General features: G+C 36.2%; 1 protein-coding gene across 1 annotated transcript in view; it reads left to right on the top strand.

The window, feature by feature from the left end:
* The window catches only part of ADAMTS19 (ADAM metallopeptidase with thrombospondin type 1 motif 19), a 156,612-nt gene that overhangs the window by 74,551 nt on the left and 62,775 nt on the right, over positions 1-19,286 (top strand). The window contains exons 8-10 of the mRNA XM_059833503.1: positions 874-979; positions 16,885-17,025; positions 18,251-18,401. Of these exons, the coding sequence (XP_059689486.1) occupies positions 874-979; positions 16,885-17,025; positions 18,251-18,401 (398 nt within the window). The remainder of the gene's footprint in view (positions 1-873; positions 980-16,884; positions 17,026-18,250; positions 18,402-19,286) is intronic.

Here is a 19,286-nt window from a genome sequence, read left to right as displayed (position 1 = left end):
ATGTTGATCCAGAGGGCACCATTCCATTGAAAGGATGCTTCTGGGAAAAAGGCCAAACACTTGAAACAGCATTTTGATTGCTTACTTTGAAATTTCAAACAATGAGTGATGACAATAGATCCCTGCTAAATGTATTTGTGGTCTGAAAAAAATTACCATTACCAAATTAAGCTGCATGTTCCTCAAGGTTTTACAATTACAGACATTCTACTTTTTAGAAGCTGAAGTCAAAAGCTTACCACTCAGGCTTCTACTTTTTGAAAATTTAGGTATTATATAGTAGAGGCATTACAGCCTCTACAATGAATGTGTTTATCATGCTGCAGACTCCCGCGAATTTTTCTAGTTCTGTGACACCTGACTCTTTTACACATTTTTAAAATCATTAACATGCTGAACACTGTATCAGTACTTAACAATGATAATGTAGGGGCACAGCTTTATGCTTTGCATTCTATACTTCTGAGTCTATCAGAGGAAATACCCATTCAGATTTATGCCCTATTGTTGTAGACATCTATTTTCATTTATAGTAGTATCGATATTCATATGTGTGTTCTACCACATCTCATAAAGGTACCTAGGAATGCTTTTAAAGAATACATTTTCTGCACAATGCAGTCTATGTAATCAGCTAATGTTACTATCTGGTAATACTACCACTGCTTGTGAATTCTTAGCTATCTTTTATCCAATTTTGTGCTAAAATCAGTTGTAGCTTATGAGTAAATAAACCTTTGTCAGATATCTGTTTATATATTTGGATGGCTCTGACCACAATAAGGTTTCAGACCTGTTTGGGGTCAATAATGCTATAATACATAGAGTTAGTAATAACAGAAAATGATTTAATGTGGTGGTTATGTTTTCTAGGTATAGCATATCTGAGTGGAATGTGTAGTGAAAAACGAAAATGTATAATTGCAGAGGACAATGGTCTGAATCTCGCTTTTACCATTGCCCATGAAATGGGTCACAAGTAAGTATGTGGATAACAAAACCTAGTATTTGTTTACACGTAATATTACTATGATTTGATTAATTTGATTGTGTAATTCATTTTTTCCTTTTTACCTTTAGGAAGGCTTTTAAATTTCCTTTAAAAATTGGAAAACAGTGGTTTTGTTATTAATAATAATAGTGACATGTATTGATACATAGTATGTAAATTAAGAAAGTGTTTACAACTTGGAGTAATACAGGAATTTTTATAGCTACACAATAACTGGCTTAGCTGGAAGGACTGATATTGTCTAGAGGAAAAGCAGGTGCCCCAAGATGTTTTTTCTTTTGGGACTGGGGTATTGTGTGTCAGATTCAGTTCCAACTGTTGTTGCCAACAAACTTTTTAATGAGATCATGAGTTGGAAGAGCCCTTATTTAATTTGTCTTTCTCCGGGTAGATGCCATTAAAGTGTATAATGGTCATTGGTCATCGCAAGATTAATATTGTTTTTTCCTCCCCTTAATAGAAAAGGATGACAAAGTGAAGGTGAAGGTAATTCTCTCTCATAATTGGATTAGATGTTTTTACTCATTCCATAAGGAATGCTTTGAAGCAAAAGTGAAAAATTCTCATGTTGCAATAATCAAATTTGTTAGTGAAAGTTGTATTCGATTCTTGGCTTCAGTACTTGTTAAAGAAAAAGAAATAGGAGATTTCTTACTTTAAAAAATAAATAAATAAAAGGGAGGTGTGTATTAAGCTGTCATTTTTACCTGCAGTGTCTGCTCCAGATATCTGTGCATACATTTTTAGAAAAGCAGCTTCAGAGTGACAGCAGAGAGGGATGTTTTATTAAATCCTTGATCCTCTGAATGTTGAGGTTAGGTATCTTAGGACAAACACTTTGAATTAAAAGTGATTTGGCTTCAATTTGGTCAAAGCTGTCTGAAGTGGAGGACATAGCATCTACTGTTGAACCATGCAGCTGATTACAAGAAAGAATTGGAACCTAAAATATTTCCATTTAAAATTTTTCCTGGATGCAAAATAAGCAAATTCAGAGCAATTATATAACTTGGAAGGAAAGGGTGGCATGAGAATGAGATGCTGCATGAAATTGATCTTTTCTGTGTTTTCTCTTTTTCAGTTTTCATAACTGCAGAAAGCAGCTCCAGGTTAATATAAGCCAGCCTGTTTGAATGATAGTTATGACAAAGGAAAGACTTCAAAAGAAAAATTTGTTTCTGTTCTGTAGCCACATGCTGTCTTTTTTCTTTTTTTCACAGTAGTGTCTGCTAATTTGGAAGTGGGGATGGGTAGAGGAGGACTCATTTTCTGTACACTTGTTATGACAGTAAACCAAGGATATGGGGAAAGAAACAATGGCTGAATATGATCTGCAGATAAGTTCACTGATGGAGTAAATTAGAAAATTGTTTGAGGCAGCTATGATAATACCAGATAATTTCGAGGAATGTAAGTACTGCTTTACGCCCTGCACGATAAAAATATGTTTAGAGAATAAAAAGCTTGGCAACAGAATTACTAGACTTGAAAAAAAGAGGCATCTTGATTAACAAGAAATGTAACACCTTATGCTTCCTGAGAAATGGTGATGCACAAAATCCTAGATGCCGAAAACGGGAAGCAGGTATAAAATTCTCACAAAGTTATGGGTGTTGTGTTGGTTCTGCACTAACAAATTTGAGAATATGGGATACTGATCTTATAAAGAAGGTTTTGTCTTGCAGCAGACAAGTCAGACCTATCTTGGACATTCTAAGGCCTGCTGGATGCCAAACAGTAACTGGAACAAGTTAGACAGGAAAGTTGCTGTTATCACTCATCCTAGCAGTTCTTCCAAGATTGCTGCACAGGCCAGGTTCTATAACCCTTGTTGCATTCAGTCCTCAACTTGAAAGATTTTCATGGCTTTGCATTGCTGTGGGACTGAGGAAGACAAGGGCTTTAGCGTGATCTTCCTACAGGAACATAAAAACCTAAATTGCTGATATATGAATCCTGGGGAAAAATGTTATAGGCTGCACTATGAAATTTCAGAACTTTCAAATCCCTCCATATTACTCCAAATAAATTTGGAAAAACAAATCATGATGATATCCCAGCCATCATATTCTTACAGTAATAATGGCATTTGGATGTCCTTAAGACATTCTCACATTTCTCTGCAGGTAATAAACATTTAAAAAGCAACAGAAATAAAGAATAAACCAAATCTGGCTTCATAGTAAAGAACAGAATGTTTTCTGAACCACACATTTCCTCAAGGAATTCAATCTCATGAAGGCTAGTAACAAGTCGCATAGAAATTAGGAAGACTACCACAAAAGTGAAAGAACAGGTAGCCAGAGATACATGAACAGCTGCCACAAAGAAAAGAAAATAAGGAGCAACCTCCACTGTAAAACATGCAGAGGCATTCAGCTTGATCCCTGCTTCATTATGGAGCCAGAGTCCTTATCTGTTGCAATCTGAAATAGAGTGGTGTTGCCCCAAAGAGAGTAAGGTGATACTCCAGAGATGTTTGTTTTCCCTGCATGATTGTGTCTGTCTGCCAGCCTCACCCTGGCAATTGCAAAGAACCATGCTAGAAGTAGCTGAGACTTTGTGGAGAGACAATATGAAAATATTTGAAGACAAACATTTGAGTGAAGGTCTCATTGAAAAGGACCTCAAAAGATTCAAATGTAACTAGAGTTTTTCTTACAGAGATTTGTCTCACTTGTTCTTAACTCTCTCAGAAATGGAGATTAGACCAGTCATAAGTCTTTTCCTTTTTCAACACATCATGTTTTCTTGAAAATTTTCACAAACTCTTTCTGAATCTTGGAAGTCACTTAATTATTACCTTCTTTTTTTGCCTAATATCTCTAACCATTCTAGTTGCTCTTGTTGTGAAGAGAGTCCTATTCAGCAGCACAGGAGAAGCAAAAAGTTTCTCAAAGACTTTACCTCTCAAACTCTGAAGAAAAAATCCTTAATTTTTTTGTCTTCTATACAACAAATAGTATACTTGCCCATAAATTATCATTCAAATAGACTCAAAATGTATGCAATATAGACTCTGTTGACTTTTGTTGATCAGCCTGAGAATATAAAGAAACAAATAAATATATTCACAATTGCCACTGTTTTGATGAGTATAAAAGTACCTTTGAAAAATATAACAGTTGGCATTTGGAGGGCTTTTTGTTATACACCAAACTCCATGCTGTTATCTATATATTTGAAATTCATTTGCCTCTGGTAAAATCTCATGATCATTTACAAACTCAAAACTATTTTGCAGACTCCTAATGTCACTGACATCATTTGTGTAAGTACAGGTTTAGGGGACTTTGGGAGAATGGTGTATACCCTCTGCGCTGAAGTCTAAGTTTGTTTGCACAGGAACACAGTTGAAAAATTACAGTTAATTACATTGAACACTTCTGATACATGGATGTTTATTAAGTGTTGTGTTGTGGTTTTCTTAGTTTTTCCAATTAAAACAGAAATATTCTCAATGAAATACAATGGCAAACTAAAACTCACTTTGCAATACGAAGTGTCTTTGTTCTAGCCATGTATATCTGAAAGCAGATGATCTTTTAATGACATTAAGAAACAATGTTGCAAGTCAACATTGAAATATTAGGAGCCAGTCTTTGTAATCAGAGGTTAAAAACTGTAACACATTAATGGATTAAGTTTTAATAATAAAATCCTATTTATTAAGATAAATTTAATGAGCAATTAGGTAATTATATAATGAAGTCATATTACGGAATAAAAACTAACAACAATGAATTAAAAGACTTTGTCTCCAAGTGGAGAACCGAGAGAAGAGGGAATGCTATTATTTCAGTTATCAAGTAACACTTATATCTTCATTTTACTTACATGATTGCTGTCTGTGGCATATGTCTGCTTCGTAAGTGCGGAGAAATAAAGGGTAGATGTAAACTGCAGTATCTCAAAATACATTAATTAACAATTATTATGTGCTCTAAGTGTACTTTAAAAATTGTTCTAAATAGCTGAAAAAGATACTGGTGGAATTTCTCAGAATCAATTTTATACACATCTGCATTCTTTTTCTGGTAAGCCTTTTGTGAAATACGAAATGTACCTATTTTTAAACTTCAGGATATTCCACCAGGTATTATGTAGTTCCAAATGGGAAATCCATGGAATTTTTCAATCACCTACTTAATAACTCATAAGCAAACAGCATATATTTTTGGTGATGATATTAAACAACTGTATGAAATCCAGTGGAACTTGGAGAGCTTTAAATGGGAGATTAGGAAATGCTAATGGAGCATCAGTTACTCCATGCATTTTTGTTATCACAGTCCAAAATATGACAACAGAACACAGTAAAATCAACAAGAATAATAAAAGCAACTGTCTACCTATTTTTGTTAATGAGTTACTAATGTGCAGTAGGGAATCTCATTAAAGTAACTAAAAAAAGAGCTATCTTGATATTTATAAGGTTAAAGTAGAATTTTACAATTGAATTTGTGTTTAACAAAGAACAAGACTAGCACATGGAAAGCAAAGGTATTAATTAGGTTTGGTAGAAGACGTCCTTACATCTTGAAAATCATCTAATCACAAGTATAATGAGAAACTTCAGGAGCAGTAGGGGTCACTTCCACTGATGAAACTGTGCACAGTAGGATTCATATTAGTAAGGTTCACTAAATTAAGGCATTTGACACGTGGCATTTTGTCTCAGATGCTAAGTCAAAGTATTTCTTTAGCATTTATTTTGATCCCTTATCATTCAGCTGTTAGAAAGAATGAAGCCATACTTAATACCTGGGTGGATATGCATACAGACCACCCACTGTTTACATTTTAATGACTTTTCTATCTTGAGAAAGAAGCGTAGAGAGGTTTTACAGGATAGTGGCACTGTTTTTCTCTTTCCAAAATACCTGTCTGTGGGGTATACCTAGAATTTTGAGTCTCTTACCTCGTAGTCCGGGAACTTTCTAAAAGGTTAACTTCACCAGGAGAAGCTTTTGGGAACTCATTTGGAAAAAAAAACAGAAGAAGAAAACTTTCTGTCTACTTGGTCAGTGACAGCAGCCTTTCTTACGAACGTTGAAAGAGTCCCTTCCCTTCCATGTGCCTTCCCCTTTTCTGGGATAGACTACAAACGCAGAGTTTGTAATTCCTACTAACTCATGATAGGCATAGCTTTCTTTTGTTTCCCCAAACAGGGAAACATATCTATATTAGGACTGTCATTCTCGGTATCTGTATTAACAGGATACACTTTTCATTCCTGAAAACAGAATTTAGATGAACAATCCATGTTTTGCATCGCACAGGAAGAAAAACACTTTCTACCTATAGTACAATCTTCTGCTCTGAGAAGGCAGCCAAATTAGTTTTTCTGAATGCTTAGAACATTTTAGTTGATTAAAAAATGAACCATAAATGAAATAATATACACTCTCTGGACAGTGGACAACTGTATGAAATTATGAGGTAAGCAATTGTTGAAGTTGAAAACCTGTTTCCTGCAGAAATAAATGCAGGTGTGGTAAGTTGAAGAATAGTTTTGAAACAAAAACTGGTGAAAGTACTAAGGAGCTCATGCTGTAGGAGGTGGTCTTTTGAGGTTCCTCAATTGCAGAAATGTTTCAGTACAAGTACAGTTCCTTTGCAACTGCCTTCATTAGTAAAGGATGTTTCTCAAGTTTGTCCTGCAATCAGTTACTCAGGCTTTTGATTTGAGTGAAAGACTAAAAATAAGAAACTACTAGGTGCGATGTGACTATATTTTATTTTATTAATGTTTTCAATGATCTTTTTTTTTTCCAGCTTCAGGCCTTCTCTTCTAAAATATTACAACTTTCAAGCATCTGCTTTCAGTTTTTTGGATTTTTTTCACTAATGGTGACTTATAAATTACTTCTTTGTAATTTGTAAGTTAAAAGCCAATAGGATTTCTAAATTTGTTGATCTAGGAGGCTGAGAAATTAATTTCTTGGCATCCAAAAAGGTTTTTTCTTTATTTTGGCTTTAAAATACCAACTTTGCTGTTGGTCGGGATCTTCTTATTTCAGGTTATGCTTTTCTATCTCCCCTTCCCTTGACATGAAACTCTTCCTCTATTTCTGTCTGTAATTCCTATACAGAAAGACATATGCCTACTAATTCAAATACATCCTCTTAAAATTTTGGATGGTTTTTGTCATTGTTTGTATAATTCATATACTAGCATGAAGGAGACAGGGTAGCAAAATTTTGGAGGCCTATCATTCCAAGCACTGGAACATTCAAATGTGAGCAAATCTCTTCATAGTTATAAGCATAAACAAAAAGTGAATGAATTTCTGGGAAGTATAGACAAATCTCAAAACATAACTATCTTTTATATGCTCTGCATAGCACTTCTCTTAAAGTAGATCTGCATAAGAGAGATACCGTGTTGTCATATATTCAGCCAACTCTGATTTGCTGATAAATTATTGACTTAAAAGTTTTTTGCAAAATGTAGGTTATTTAACCAAGGGTATATTGAGCTGACATGTTAGGACAGTTACTCCATTAACTGATAATTAAACTAAGCCATTGTTCAGTAATGGCCATAATATCACACTGGGGTCCCTTTCTCTCAGAGCTCTTGCTTCCCAGAGTCCTGACTCAGGTTATCTTGGGGTCCTACAATGTTGGGTGTTCCCATGTGAGTGGCTACTGAGTAAGAAAGAAGCTGCTGCAGAACTGTTGTGTCACTGGGGACTCTGCTGGTAACCTGTCCCCAAACAATCTACTTGTTTCCTTCTGTCTCCCATAAATGCCTGATCCCATGGGCTACAGGGGCAGTGGATAGAAGGTGCAAGGGAAGTGCCTGTAATTGTGGCCTCCTCCCAGCTGTGCAGACTCTCTCATTTTCCCCCCATTGATTCTTTCCTGAATTTTTCTGTCTTTTTTGTCTAACGCTCCAAGGCTGGGTTTCTCAGTCCAAATTTAGATCAGTAGATACAGATATTAATCTATCTGTAGATACAGAAATATCCATAGATTCAGGTAGTTGGATACAAAAGCAGCCTGACTGTCAGTGCTTTAACTGTTTTGACTGATTTTCATCATTACTGAGTTTTTTGTTCAAAATGAAGTTATTGTTGACTGTCAACTGCAGGGTAGACACGGGAACCTAACTTTGATCAATACAATTTGAAAAGCACAGCTGCAGTTTGCAAATTAATATAAATTAACAAGGAAACTATATGGAATTATCTTTCCCATACACGTATTTGTGTCATTGACAGATTTACAGAGAAATGGCTATACTTCTCTGCAATTTGTGGGTGGCTGCATAAAACATGGACATATTTTTATATTCTTTTTGGTATTGTTTTACTATCTGTGGTAACATTTTCTGTCCTGTTTGTTCAAAAACGTTCACTTTACAGGAAATTTTATCTATAAAGCATAGTGCTTTTTTAATAAGTTTTATTTATATATTTATATATTTAACTAGTTTTATTAAATTTACTCTTAACAAGAAAGATACAATGCTTCCTCTTTTCCTTGTTACTTGGTTTATTGTTTTGATAAAAGGTAATAGGGGGTTTTCACTTTCTATTGCATTTCAGCATTACATATTCTTTATTTCAAATGTGATTTATACTAGAATCACTTCAGTAGTTTCATCACAAATGCTGCCTTTTTTTCTGTTAGATTAGGAAAAGAATCCATAAGATAACTGTTCAAAACTATTGCAATAAAAACCACAGAGTGCACTGACTGATCTTTAAAGTCTTTTTTTAAATGTCTCTCTTTTTATTTTTTTAACTTATTTTAATGAAGTTCAAAGCATCTATTAGATGTTCCACGATCTAAGCAGGACGTTTAATACCCCTCCAATGAATAGAAATAGAAAGTAATGGCAAAAAATAGCGTTGTCCCAAAAAAGCAGTCACAAGGTCCTTGAGATCACCTTAGATTCTGTCATTCAGTTTTCATGCTTTAGTAGGTAAGTTCTTTAAAAATCAATAGTTTCTGGTCATCCTGCATGCATATAAAAGTAGGCATGTGTGTTCCACAGTCATGAAGTTATGCTGATTTAAATCAGCCTAGGATCTTATTGGGCAGATGGGTATATCATACCAAACTTGCCAGTGGTCTGGAAATTTCCAATATAACACACTTGCAATTAGAGATAACAGAAAAGGAAAAGTTTATTACAAACTTTGCATTTCCACTTATTCTTACTCTCAAAATTTATATGGTGATTCAAAACCATGAAAAAAAATAGTTTTGCTTAGGCCAGTTCTAAGACCAGACAGAGACTCAAGAAAGATCTTACTTTATGCAAACACATCACAACAATGCCTAGCAGAAATCAAGCCTCACTAGCCTTTTGCTGGTAGCTAGACAGCTGAAGAAAGAAACAGCTCAGGAAGAGATGAAGCAGTGAGACAGTGCAGTAACACTGCATCAGCATTTTTAGTAAGTTAAAAAGATATGGCAATTTTGTACTTGAAATTTAGAAGATTAGGATTAGTCAACTCTTTCTCTAGCAAGGTATCAAGGCTTCCGTTTCTGCCAGACTGTAATATTCCAGGATGGATTTATAGTTAATTTTCCTTAGAATAGCATTTGTAAACTGAACAGTTAGTAACTGAACAACAGCCTACAGGATGCATAGGCTTAATTGATAGTCTGATAGATTTAAAATAGCTGTGAAAAAGTTGCCAAAAGATCACAATAGTGTCAATGTTTTTTGTTAATAAGAAGACAATTTTTTTTTTTTTGTCTATTCACTGAGTACATGATAGCTCAAAGTCTTTTTACTAATTACATATTTTCTTCAATGTGAAGACATATTATATGTCAATGTTTTTCCTTGGCGTAATATTAAAGTCATAAACCGTAGACATAATTGTTTATCATGAAATACTGCAGTTTACAGGATGTGGCATGGGTATGGTATTGCCAGAAGTGAGTATGTTTCCTCTATTACATAGTCTCTGTAGAAAACTTCAGCAAGGGACAATATATATCTTCATGTTATGATGCTAAATACATCTGTCACACCAAAGCTTCAAATTATCTTAAGTCAAAGGACCATGACACTATGCTATGTCTAGATCCAGCTTCTTGAAGCATGCTGGTAGAAGTATTGGAGTGATAGAGAAGAAGGCAGCTTTTTAGCAAAAGTTATCAACTCAGCAGGACAGTAGCATGTGATATATGTTAATGTCTGCATATTAATATATATGTTGTATTTTCTACCCAATTGTTTTAAGATTGAAAATGTGATCAGAGTTGCCAACATCCTAGAGAACGAGTAATGATTCACAAATATTCATTGCATAAACGTATTTCTTCTGATTTTTTTCTTTTCATCATCAAATTATGAGGAAGAAGATTGAGGTTTCCTTGTCCAGTACATTCTTTCTTTGAAGACAAAGTTTTTCCAAATGAATCATCTTCTACCTTTTACCATCATAGTTTTTCTGTAGCTGAGTTACTTGCCTTTCAATTCACTTCAGGAGAAATAGTTAATTTGCAAGTAGAACCACGTGTCTTATCCCTTTTATGCAATGATCTGTGAAGCCCTCATATGTTTTAAAACATTTATAAAATAAATCATATGAGACTTATTATTTCACTAACTGGGATTTTAAAAAAAACCAAAACAACATATAGTAATATATCTTTTTTGCATAAATTCTATAAAATAGCATGTATAAACCTGCTACTAGTCTGTTTACACAATTTTATCTATAAAGATAGCAGGGTGATAAAACTTTTTTTGTTGCAAAAGTACAACACAAGTACTAACAAAGTGGTGCAGCTTCCGTCTCCATGTCTGTGATAGTTAAATGAGTGTTGTTATTTTCACTTATCAAATACATCCTTGTGATACTTTTGATGTAAAATTTCAGATTAGACAAATTGTTGGGACAATTGTTGTACTATTAAGCTTTTAAACCTTGTCATTTCCAAGTCCATAGTTAAAGATGTTTTGATTGTTCTAACATAGTATTGCACATAATGATGACAAAAAAGAAAACAGTGGAAATAAAAGGGAGAATAACAGCTTGTAATCAGTAATGATTTTTAATTAATTCTTATTTTTATTTTTTGAAGTAATACAATCCCTTATATGTTTGTGTTTTATTTGCTAGAATGGAAAAAAATCTGTAGGATAATAATTGCAGTAAATTACAAATGCTATATAGCAATCATTTATAAAAATATGAATTTTGAAAGAAATCAGATGGCACCCTGTTCTCATCACACATCACAGGTATAAACTGACAGCAGTGTTCAGAGGTTTACTATCTCCTTCACAAAGGGAAAGTTTTTTCAGTAATTTTCATTGTTGTGAGCTTAAACTAGTACTATTATCCTGGATCTGCAGTTTACACTCATCATTCCTCTGCTGCTTATATCCCTTGGGCTGAATTGTTATCTTTTAGGACTTGGAAATCTATTTGTTATACTGAATATTCAACAACCTACCCCTGGTTTCTTGGGTACTTGCTCTTGTGGTTTTCCTAATCCATCTCTTATTTCCTAACCTGTCTCATATTAGTGACTGTAAAACTCTGAACAGGGGTAGTACTCTTTAATCTTTTTAATTATAGGGGTTTTTTATTTATAGATAGAGCTAAAGTAATTCTCCACAACTGTCTGAACTCTCCCAATTAATTGCTCCCGTATTAAGTTTTTGATACTCCTTAGTCTTTGTGCCTGCATTGCCTGTTTCTAGTTTAATAGCATCATTCTTTTTCAGCTGCACTACCATGCATTTAAGTGGAATGTGACAATCATAACCAGGTCATCACCTGCCATTTGTGAAGCACAATGAAAATAATGAATAAATAATAAACATTTTTCCACCTGGAAGAGTGTGGGGTCACTGAGCGAATTCATGATGCCATGAATGTAGCACATGTAGCAGAATTTTGGAGTCCTACAAGTGAGAAAAAGAATAAAATAGCACTTTAAAATGCAGACCTAATTCTTTCCAGAAGGTGTGTGCATAGCCTTATTTAACTTATTTAAATACAACATAATGACTGAGGAGCCTTTATTGAGACTTAAAAGAGCTTTTATTTCTTAATATTTGGCTATAATCAAATCAAAACAAAGTGTGGTACTTGGTACTTTTTCAGTATGTGGGTTGCCACTGGAACTTATTTTTTGCCTGCAAGAATAAAACCTGTTCTCTTGATGGCAGGAGATATGCTGTTGTCTATCTTGAATCCAGCTGTGCACATATAATTTCAGAGGTAGTGAATTGTAAAAGAATTACCTTTTAACTGAAAAATGGAACTGATATTTGTCTCCCACTTTCAGTAGCCTGAGTTGCTAATTCTGACTTCTAAGCACAGAGAAATAAAGGATTTTTCTTTGTACTACTCCCACTGCACATTAAACATGAACAGGGATCATCTTCAAAATTTAGCAGAGATTGTTCCAACTTTCTGCATGGTATCAAAAAAAAAAAATCTGGCAGTGTTTTTTAAACAAGTTTTAGAGGTTTAATGAGATAAAAGTATTTTTTCAGTTGACTTGACAACCATGTATAATGTTAGTGGAGTTTCTTTGACGAAGGCTCTTTGTCAAAATACTTCTAAACTGAGATTATTAAAATATAGTTTAGTTGCATAGTGTGAGTTGAAATATTGCTAATAGTTCAGTTAGGGAATGCATTCCACAGAATGCTTTCTACTTTCATGTTATATCTGCCATATATAGTCTTTAACCAGAATGGGTGGAGCATTTTTACTTATCAGTGAAAAAAATAACACTTCTGTTCTTAAAAGAGAATTTGATTTATTTCCATAGAGATATGATCTACTACTTGTTAAAGTACAGCATTGTCTTCTTTGTTAGTTATGTTTTTTCAGACTGTTACAAAGTTACCCTCTTACTCCAACCTCCCTTGTCTTCCTCCCACATGCATATGGTGTCACTTTACTCTTGCATGAGGTTGAATGATCACAGCTGTGGGAGAGAGGAGCTTACGGACTGAGAGGGCAATGTGCCCAATGCTAGCATAATGAATTCTACAGGAAGAGCACAGAACAGCACCTTACGCAGACATAGTTTCTGCGGTGCCTTTGTTTTAGTGCAAAGATGTAGCTCTCTCTTTCATGTAGACAGTACAGCAAGGAAGGCCGGAATACACCACTGTGAGCATCGAATATTGTTATATCCTTGATTGTTAAAGAAGAAGTAGATATACATGCTTACATTGCTTACTCTCTTGCTGGATAGGAAGGTAGGAATGACTGTTCAGATTCTTTCTTTCACCACACACATAACATGATGTGGTGAACAAAATCAGAAGTCAGTACTACAGCATATCTACTTTTATGTGATCTTATAATTGATACTAGGTCAGATAAAAGTATGCAGTCATTACCATGCTAAAGAAGAGATCAACAGTATGTATTGAGGAAAAGATTTCTGAGGATGTTTAAGGGCAGGTTCTGTTGCTACTTTAGTATACTCCTCACATATTGTCTTGTGATTTCATCAGTTGATGTTAACATAATGACCTGTACTTCCCTTTTGAAGTAGCTATTCATTCTGATAGTCAAAGGCTTCGATACTGGTCTTCACTACTTGCTGGATATCTTGTTATGTGTACTTAATTTGGAGGTGGAGGCATATGGAGGAATGAGTCCTATTGGATTAGGGCAGATACTTTGAACCACATTTGAACGACAAAGCAGAACAGGAGAAGCGACTGACCACCTGGGAAGATTACAAGAAGGTCATCAGAGTATGCAGGGTTGAAACAAGGAGAGCCAAGGCCTCCTTGGAATTAAACCTGGCAAGGGATATCCAGGTCAACAGGAAGGGTCTCTTCAATTACCTCGGAGGCAAAAGAAAAACTAGAGAAAATGTAAGCCCACTGTTGAATGAGACAGGTGCCATGGTGACAGATGATGCAGAGAAGGCGGAGCTACTGAATGCCTTCTTTGCTTCAGTCTTTACTGCTCCAGCCAGCCCTCAGGAGTCCCAGACTTTGGAGGTAACCGAGAAAGTCTGGAGGAAGGAAGACTTCCCCTTGGTTGAGGAGGATCAAGTTAGAGACCAAGTAAGTAAACTGGACATCCACAAGGCCATGGGTCCTGATGGGATGCACCCCCGAGTGCTGAGGGAGCTGGCAGAAGTCATTGCTGGGCCACTCTCCATCATCTTTGACAGGTCCTGGAGAACAGGTTAGGTGCCTGAGCACTGGAGGAAAGCTAATGTCACTCCAATCTTCAAAAACGGCAAGAAGAAAGAGCCAGGAAACTACAGACCAGTCAGCCTCACCTCCATCCCTGGAAAGATGGTGGAACAGCTCATTCTGGGCATCATCTCAAAGCATCTGGAGGAAAAGAAGGTTATCAGAAGTAGTCTCCCACACCATCTCCCACATCATCCTCATAGGCAAGCTTAGGAAGTGTGGGTTAGATGAATGGACAGTGGGGTGGATTGAAAACTGGCTGATAGATAGAGCTCAGAGGGTTGTGATTAGTGGCACAGAGTCTAGTTGGAGGTCTGTACCAAGTGGTGTTCCCCAAGGGTCAGTACTGGGTCCAGTCCTGTTCAATATATTCATCAATGACCTGGAAAAACGGATAGAGTGTGCCCTCAGCAAGTTGGCTGATGACACAAAACTGGGAGGAGTGGCTGACACACTGAAGGCTGTGCTGCTGTTCAGCTTGACAGGCTGGAGAGCTGGGCAAAAAGGAACCTTATGAACTTCAACAAAGGCAAGTGTAGGGTACTGCACCTGGGGAGGAATAATGCCATGCATCAGCACAGGTTAGGGGCTGACCTGCTGGAGAGCAGCTCTGTGGAAAGGGCCCAGGGAGTCCTGGTGGACAACAGGATGACCAGGAGCCAGCAATGTGCCCTTGTGGCCAAGAAGGCCAATGGTATCCTGGGGTGCATCAAAAAGAGTGTGGGAAGCAGATCAAGGAAGGTTATCCTCCCCCTCTACTCTGCCCTGGTGAGGCCGCATCTGGAGTACTGTGCCCAGTTCTGGGCTCCGCAGTTCAAGAAGGTCAGGGACCTGCTGGAGAGGGTACAGCAGAGGGCTACAAAGACGATTAGGGGGCTGGAACATCTTTCTTATGAGGAAAGGCTGAGGGACTTGGGTCTTTTTAGTCTGGAGGAGAGAAGACTGAGGGGGGATCTTATGAATGCTTCTAAATACTTAAGGGGTGGGTGCCAGGAGGATGGGGCCAGTCTTTTATTGGTGGTGCTCAGTGACAGGACAAGAGGTAACAGGCACCAACTTGGTCATAGGAAGTTCCATCTAAACATGAGGAGGAACTTCTTTACTTTGAAGGTGGCAGAGCACTGAAAAAGGCTGCCCAGAGAGGTTGTGGAATCTCCTTCTCTGGAGATATTAAAAACTCACCTGGATGCATTCTTGTGCAACCTGCTCTAGGTGACCCTGCTCTGGTGGAGGGGTTGAACTAGATGATCTCCAGAGGTCCCTTCCAACCCCTATCATTCTGTGATTCTGTGAAGTGTTACAAAAGTATAGCAGCTGAAGTATTGGAAGGCAGTTGGAATTAGATTTTTTTATTAGTGCTTAATGTTGCTGATATACACAGTTGTTATAAATACAACGGTTTTTACCACCTCTTAGCTTAAAAGACAATGTTGTCCTCGTAATTCATGTGCTATACAGAATGCTTCTGTGGTAGTAGATTGGAAAAAAGGGTTACACTGATGTTTGTCTCTAATGGTGGCTAGTGGAATTGGTTTTTGAAACAGTGAAGATTTTTCTGGGTGATTTTACAGACTAGTTTGTGACAAAGTCTGACTTCCAGAATTGCTCTTCAGAGTGGATGGGAAACAGTAGGAATCAGAAAATATTTCTTAATTTTTTTTTAATTTTTAACTTTAAAAAATGTTTTAAATAACATGTAAATGTGTTAATTCCTACTCTGCATAAATGGGAGCCATCAATTCTATCATAAATTGTATCAACAAGATTTTGTGTACTTGTGTGTTGTAAATGCTTTATTGCAAAACATAGTATATATGAGACACTGATAAATGAGTACATTTGTAGTAAGGAAGTACATGACTTGAAGATCTGTAAGCAAAATCTATTATTTCATGCGCAGTCAGCACAGTAAAGTGTCGTTATATTTTCTGTGTCTTCTTCCACAGTTCTTATGGATAGAACTATGGAGATAAGGACATCTCAAAGTCCACATGTGAGGCATGTAAGAAGAATGTAAGGAAAGTGCAAGGGCACTTTCATGTAGTTGTTTTGTCCCATTCAGGCAGTTCAAGAAAAGACAGAAGCTAAGATGAGAGTCAGACAGATTTGTTTACGCCTGTTACACTGTTTACAACTAACAAAATTATCCAATTCATGCAGAGGCAGCTGTTCCAGGGCTCCAGACTGTGGGCTGTACACATCACTGTAAGACACTGAGCACTCTGGTAGGCAAAACAAAGCCCTACACGGCATTTAAATTCATTTCGTTAGTAAAAACAAGGTAATGCGGCTTGCAAAACAATATAAAATTTGATCTAGTCATGAAGGGGTTTTAGGATAGAGTGGAGAAGAAAAGTGAGCTGGTGTTTTCAGTGATGGGTGGCAGGCCTTTTTTGCCCCTTGGCACTGCAGTGTGGTGAAATATGGAGAAGCATGATGTACTCTAGTTTTTCCATAGAAGCAGCAAACTTATCCCATCTTTGCAGTCTCTGAGTAATTTGACTTTCTCCTTACAGTATAGAATTGTCCTCCACACATGGTTCCATGTACTTCTGTGAAAGGTATCATGCAAAAATATCAGAAGATTTCCTACATGTAATATACATGAGTTTTTCATAGCCTCTTTCAAGAGTTTTAACTTACAAACATTTTGAAAACAGCTTGTTATTTTGTTGTGCTTTGGTTTATTTTTAATAACTTCAAAATTCAGCATGGGGATAAACCACGACAATGACCACCCATCCTGTGCAGATGGTCTCCATATCATGTCTGGGGAGTGGATTAAAGGACAGAATCTTGGGGATGTTTCATGGTCTCGGTGCAGCAGAGAAGATCTGGAAAGATTTCTCAGGTATATCATTCAAGAAAAAGAACTCTTACTGTATGTCATTTACAAATAGTTGCAATAACTATCCTGAAATAATAACTTTTCAATATTTTTTGACAATTCTGTGGAAGACTTGTGGTTACATAATACATCAAAACAATTTAAAATGTCATGAACTGTATAGTATTTGACAGATTGATTAAATTATAACTTTTTTCAGCAATTATTTGTATTTTTGTATTTCCACATCTTAAAGTATATGATAATACTAATACATATTTTATATATTTTATATATATATGTAAATAAGTTTAAAATATATTAATATGCTATGTATTGAAGAACGTTGGACAGTGAATGACCTATGAACATTATGTAGATTCTCTGATCTATATTGTGCCATTCAATCTCAAACCATGCAGTATAATTACATTATGTTAATTTTTTAAATAGAAGTTTACTATGAGATATTTAATAGAGAATAGCATACCTAGAAACCAAATTAAAACAATTAGTTTCACTCCATAGCTCTTATATAGGGTCTGTTCCCTAAAGCTCTGTTCCTTTATTAAGTTTATAAATATATCTGTTGAGAATTTACTTGCAACAGTTAAGCAGTCCTCAAAAGGTCTGCTAAATGACACTGGAATAGTTAGGATAAGTTAGATGTGTTAATCTGACACATTGGTACTGAATCTAGACAGAAATCAAAACCGTGGCTTGGTGCTTGAACAGGTTTAAGTATTTTCAAATATTTTTTCTTCAGTGTTTGAGAAAAGTTGAGGTTTCTGGCTACTAGCTCAGAAATGTATGTATTTTTAAATGTGTGTCTATATATATATAAAATCTTAAGTGATTAATTTAAGGTCCTGCTAGATGTGAAAACTAAGCTACACAACTGCCTATGCATTTTCTGCTTTTTTGTAATTGTTTAAATCTCTATCCAAACCTTAATCAGTTAAGAAAATTTTACACTAAAATGTTGTCCAGCGCTTTCCTGAAATTCCTTTTGTAGTTGATAAAATACGTTGTCTTCCTGCAAATGTGCAACATCAGAACACACCGTTAACTAATATCAGAAAAGCCATATTAAATTATCCAGAGTCATTTCTCTGAATGACAGCCCAATGCTGATGAATAAAAACATCTTAAGAGTCCACATTTTTCTAATGTCAAATGCATGTTTAAGTCAGCATGACAATCAGACTGTTTAGGATTGCTCAGCATATGAATCTCTGTGTATTGCCAGGTCAAAGGCCAGTAACTGTCTGCTACAGACGAACCCTCAGAGCCTCAATTCTGTGATTATTCCCTCCAAGCTCCCGGGAGTGACATACACTGCGGATGAACAGTGTCAGATTCTTTTTGGACCAACCGCTTCCTTTTGCCAAGAAATGCAGGTAAGGATGGTTGTGTACTTCAGAAAATACACCTACCAACTCATTTTTCTGTGAGACATATTTTTGTGCATGTGCTTGAGAGAAAGAGAACATAGTACCTTTGAAATGAGAAGTTTACACTTTGCTTTCCAAAGTTAATATGAACATTTTCATTTGTTTATCTTGTAAGGCTTGCTTTGGCTCTCCAAACATCCTGAATTATGTTGTGTCATAGCATACCACTGATATGTTCCTTGTACTTTAGAAATAGAAAATGTCATAGTGTAAAGTCACCTCGTTGCAGCAAATGGAATATTTGCAGTTCATTCCACTGGGACCAGATTTCTTATGTAGGTTCCGTTTCATTATGTTTTGGATATTGAACCTCCATATCTGACCTTCAGCAGAGTATGCTGTGCCTGTGCTAGCTCTGAGGGAGAATAGTGGTGATAGCTGGGCTCTCTGTATCGCTGAATATACCCTGCCTCCCAGCAGGTACCCTGCGAGCCCTGGCAGAGCCATGCAGTGCCATGGCAATAGGAGTACTTAAGGGAGTTTGTTGACAATTGCTTCATGCCTTTGCATTAAACACTGTCACTATATATTAATCTTGAAGAGGCAGATTTACAAAATTGAAGAGCTCTTCATGATTTTATGGCCTGATACTAGTAGACATCTGATTGAAGAAGCATTTTAAGTATGGTTTTAACAGAGAAAAATTGTCCTTCTTTAATGTCAACAGGACAGGTACTAAACATGTTGGATGCCCTTGAGAAAGTAACCAATACAAGATGGGTAGATGATACTCATAGAATCATAGAATGGTTTGGGTTGGAAGGGACCTTGGAAGGTCATCTAGTCCAACCTTCCTGCAGTGAGCAGGGACATCAACCAGACCAGGCTGCT

Source organism: Gavia stellata, chromosome Z (genome assembly GCF_030936135.1).
Source record: "Gavia stellata isolate bGavSte3 chromosome Z, bGavSte3.hap2, whole genome shotgun sequence".
Classification (NCBI taxonomy): domain Eukaryota; kingdom Metazoa; phylum Chordata; class Aves; order Gaviiformes; family Gaviidae; genus Gavia; species Gavia stellata.
This window is presented reverse-complemented; position numbering and strand designations above follow the sequence as displayed.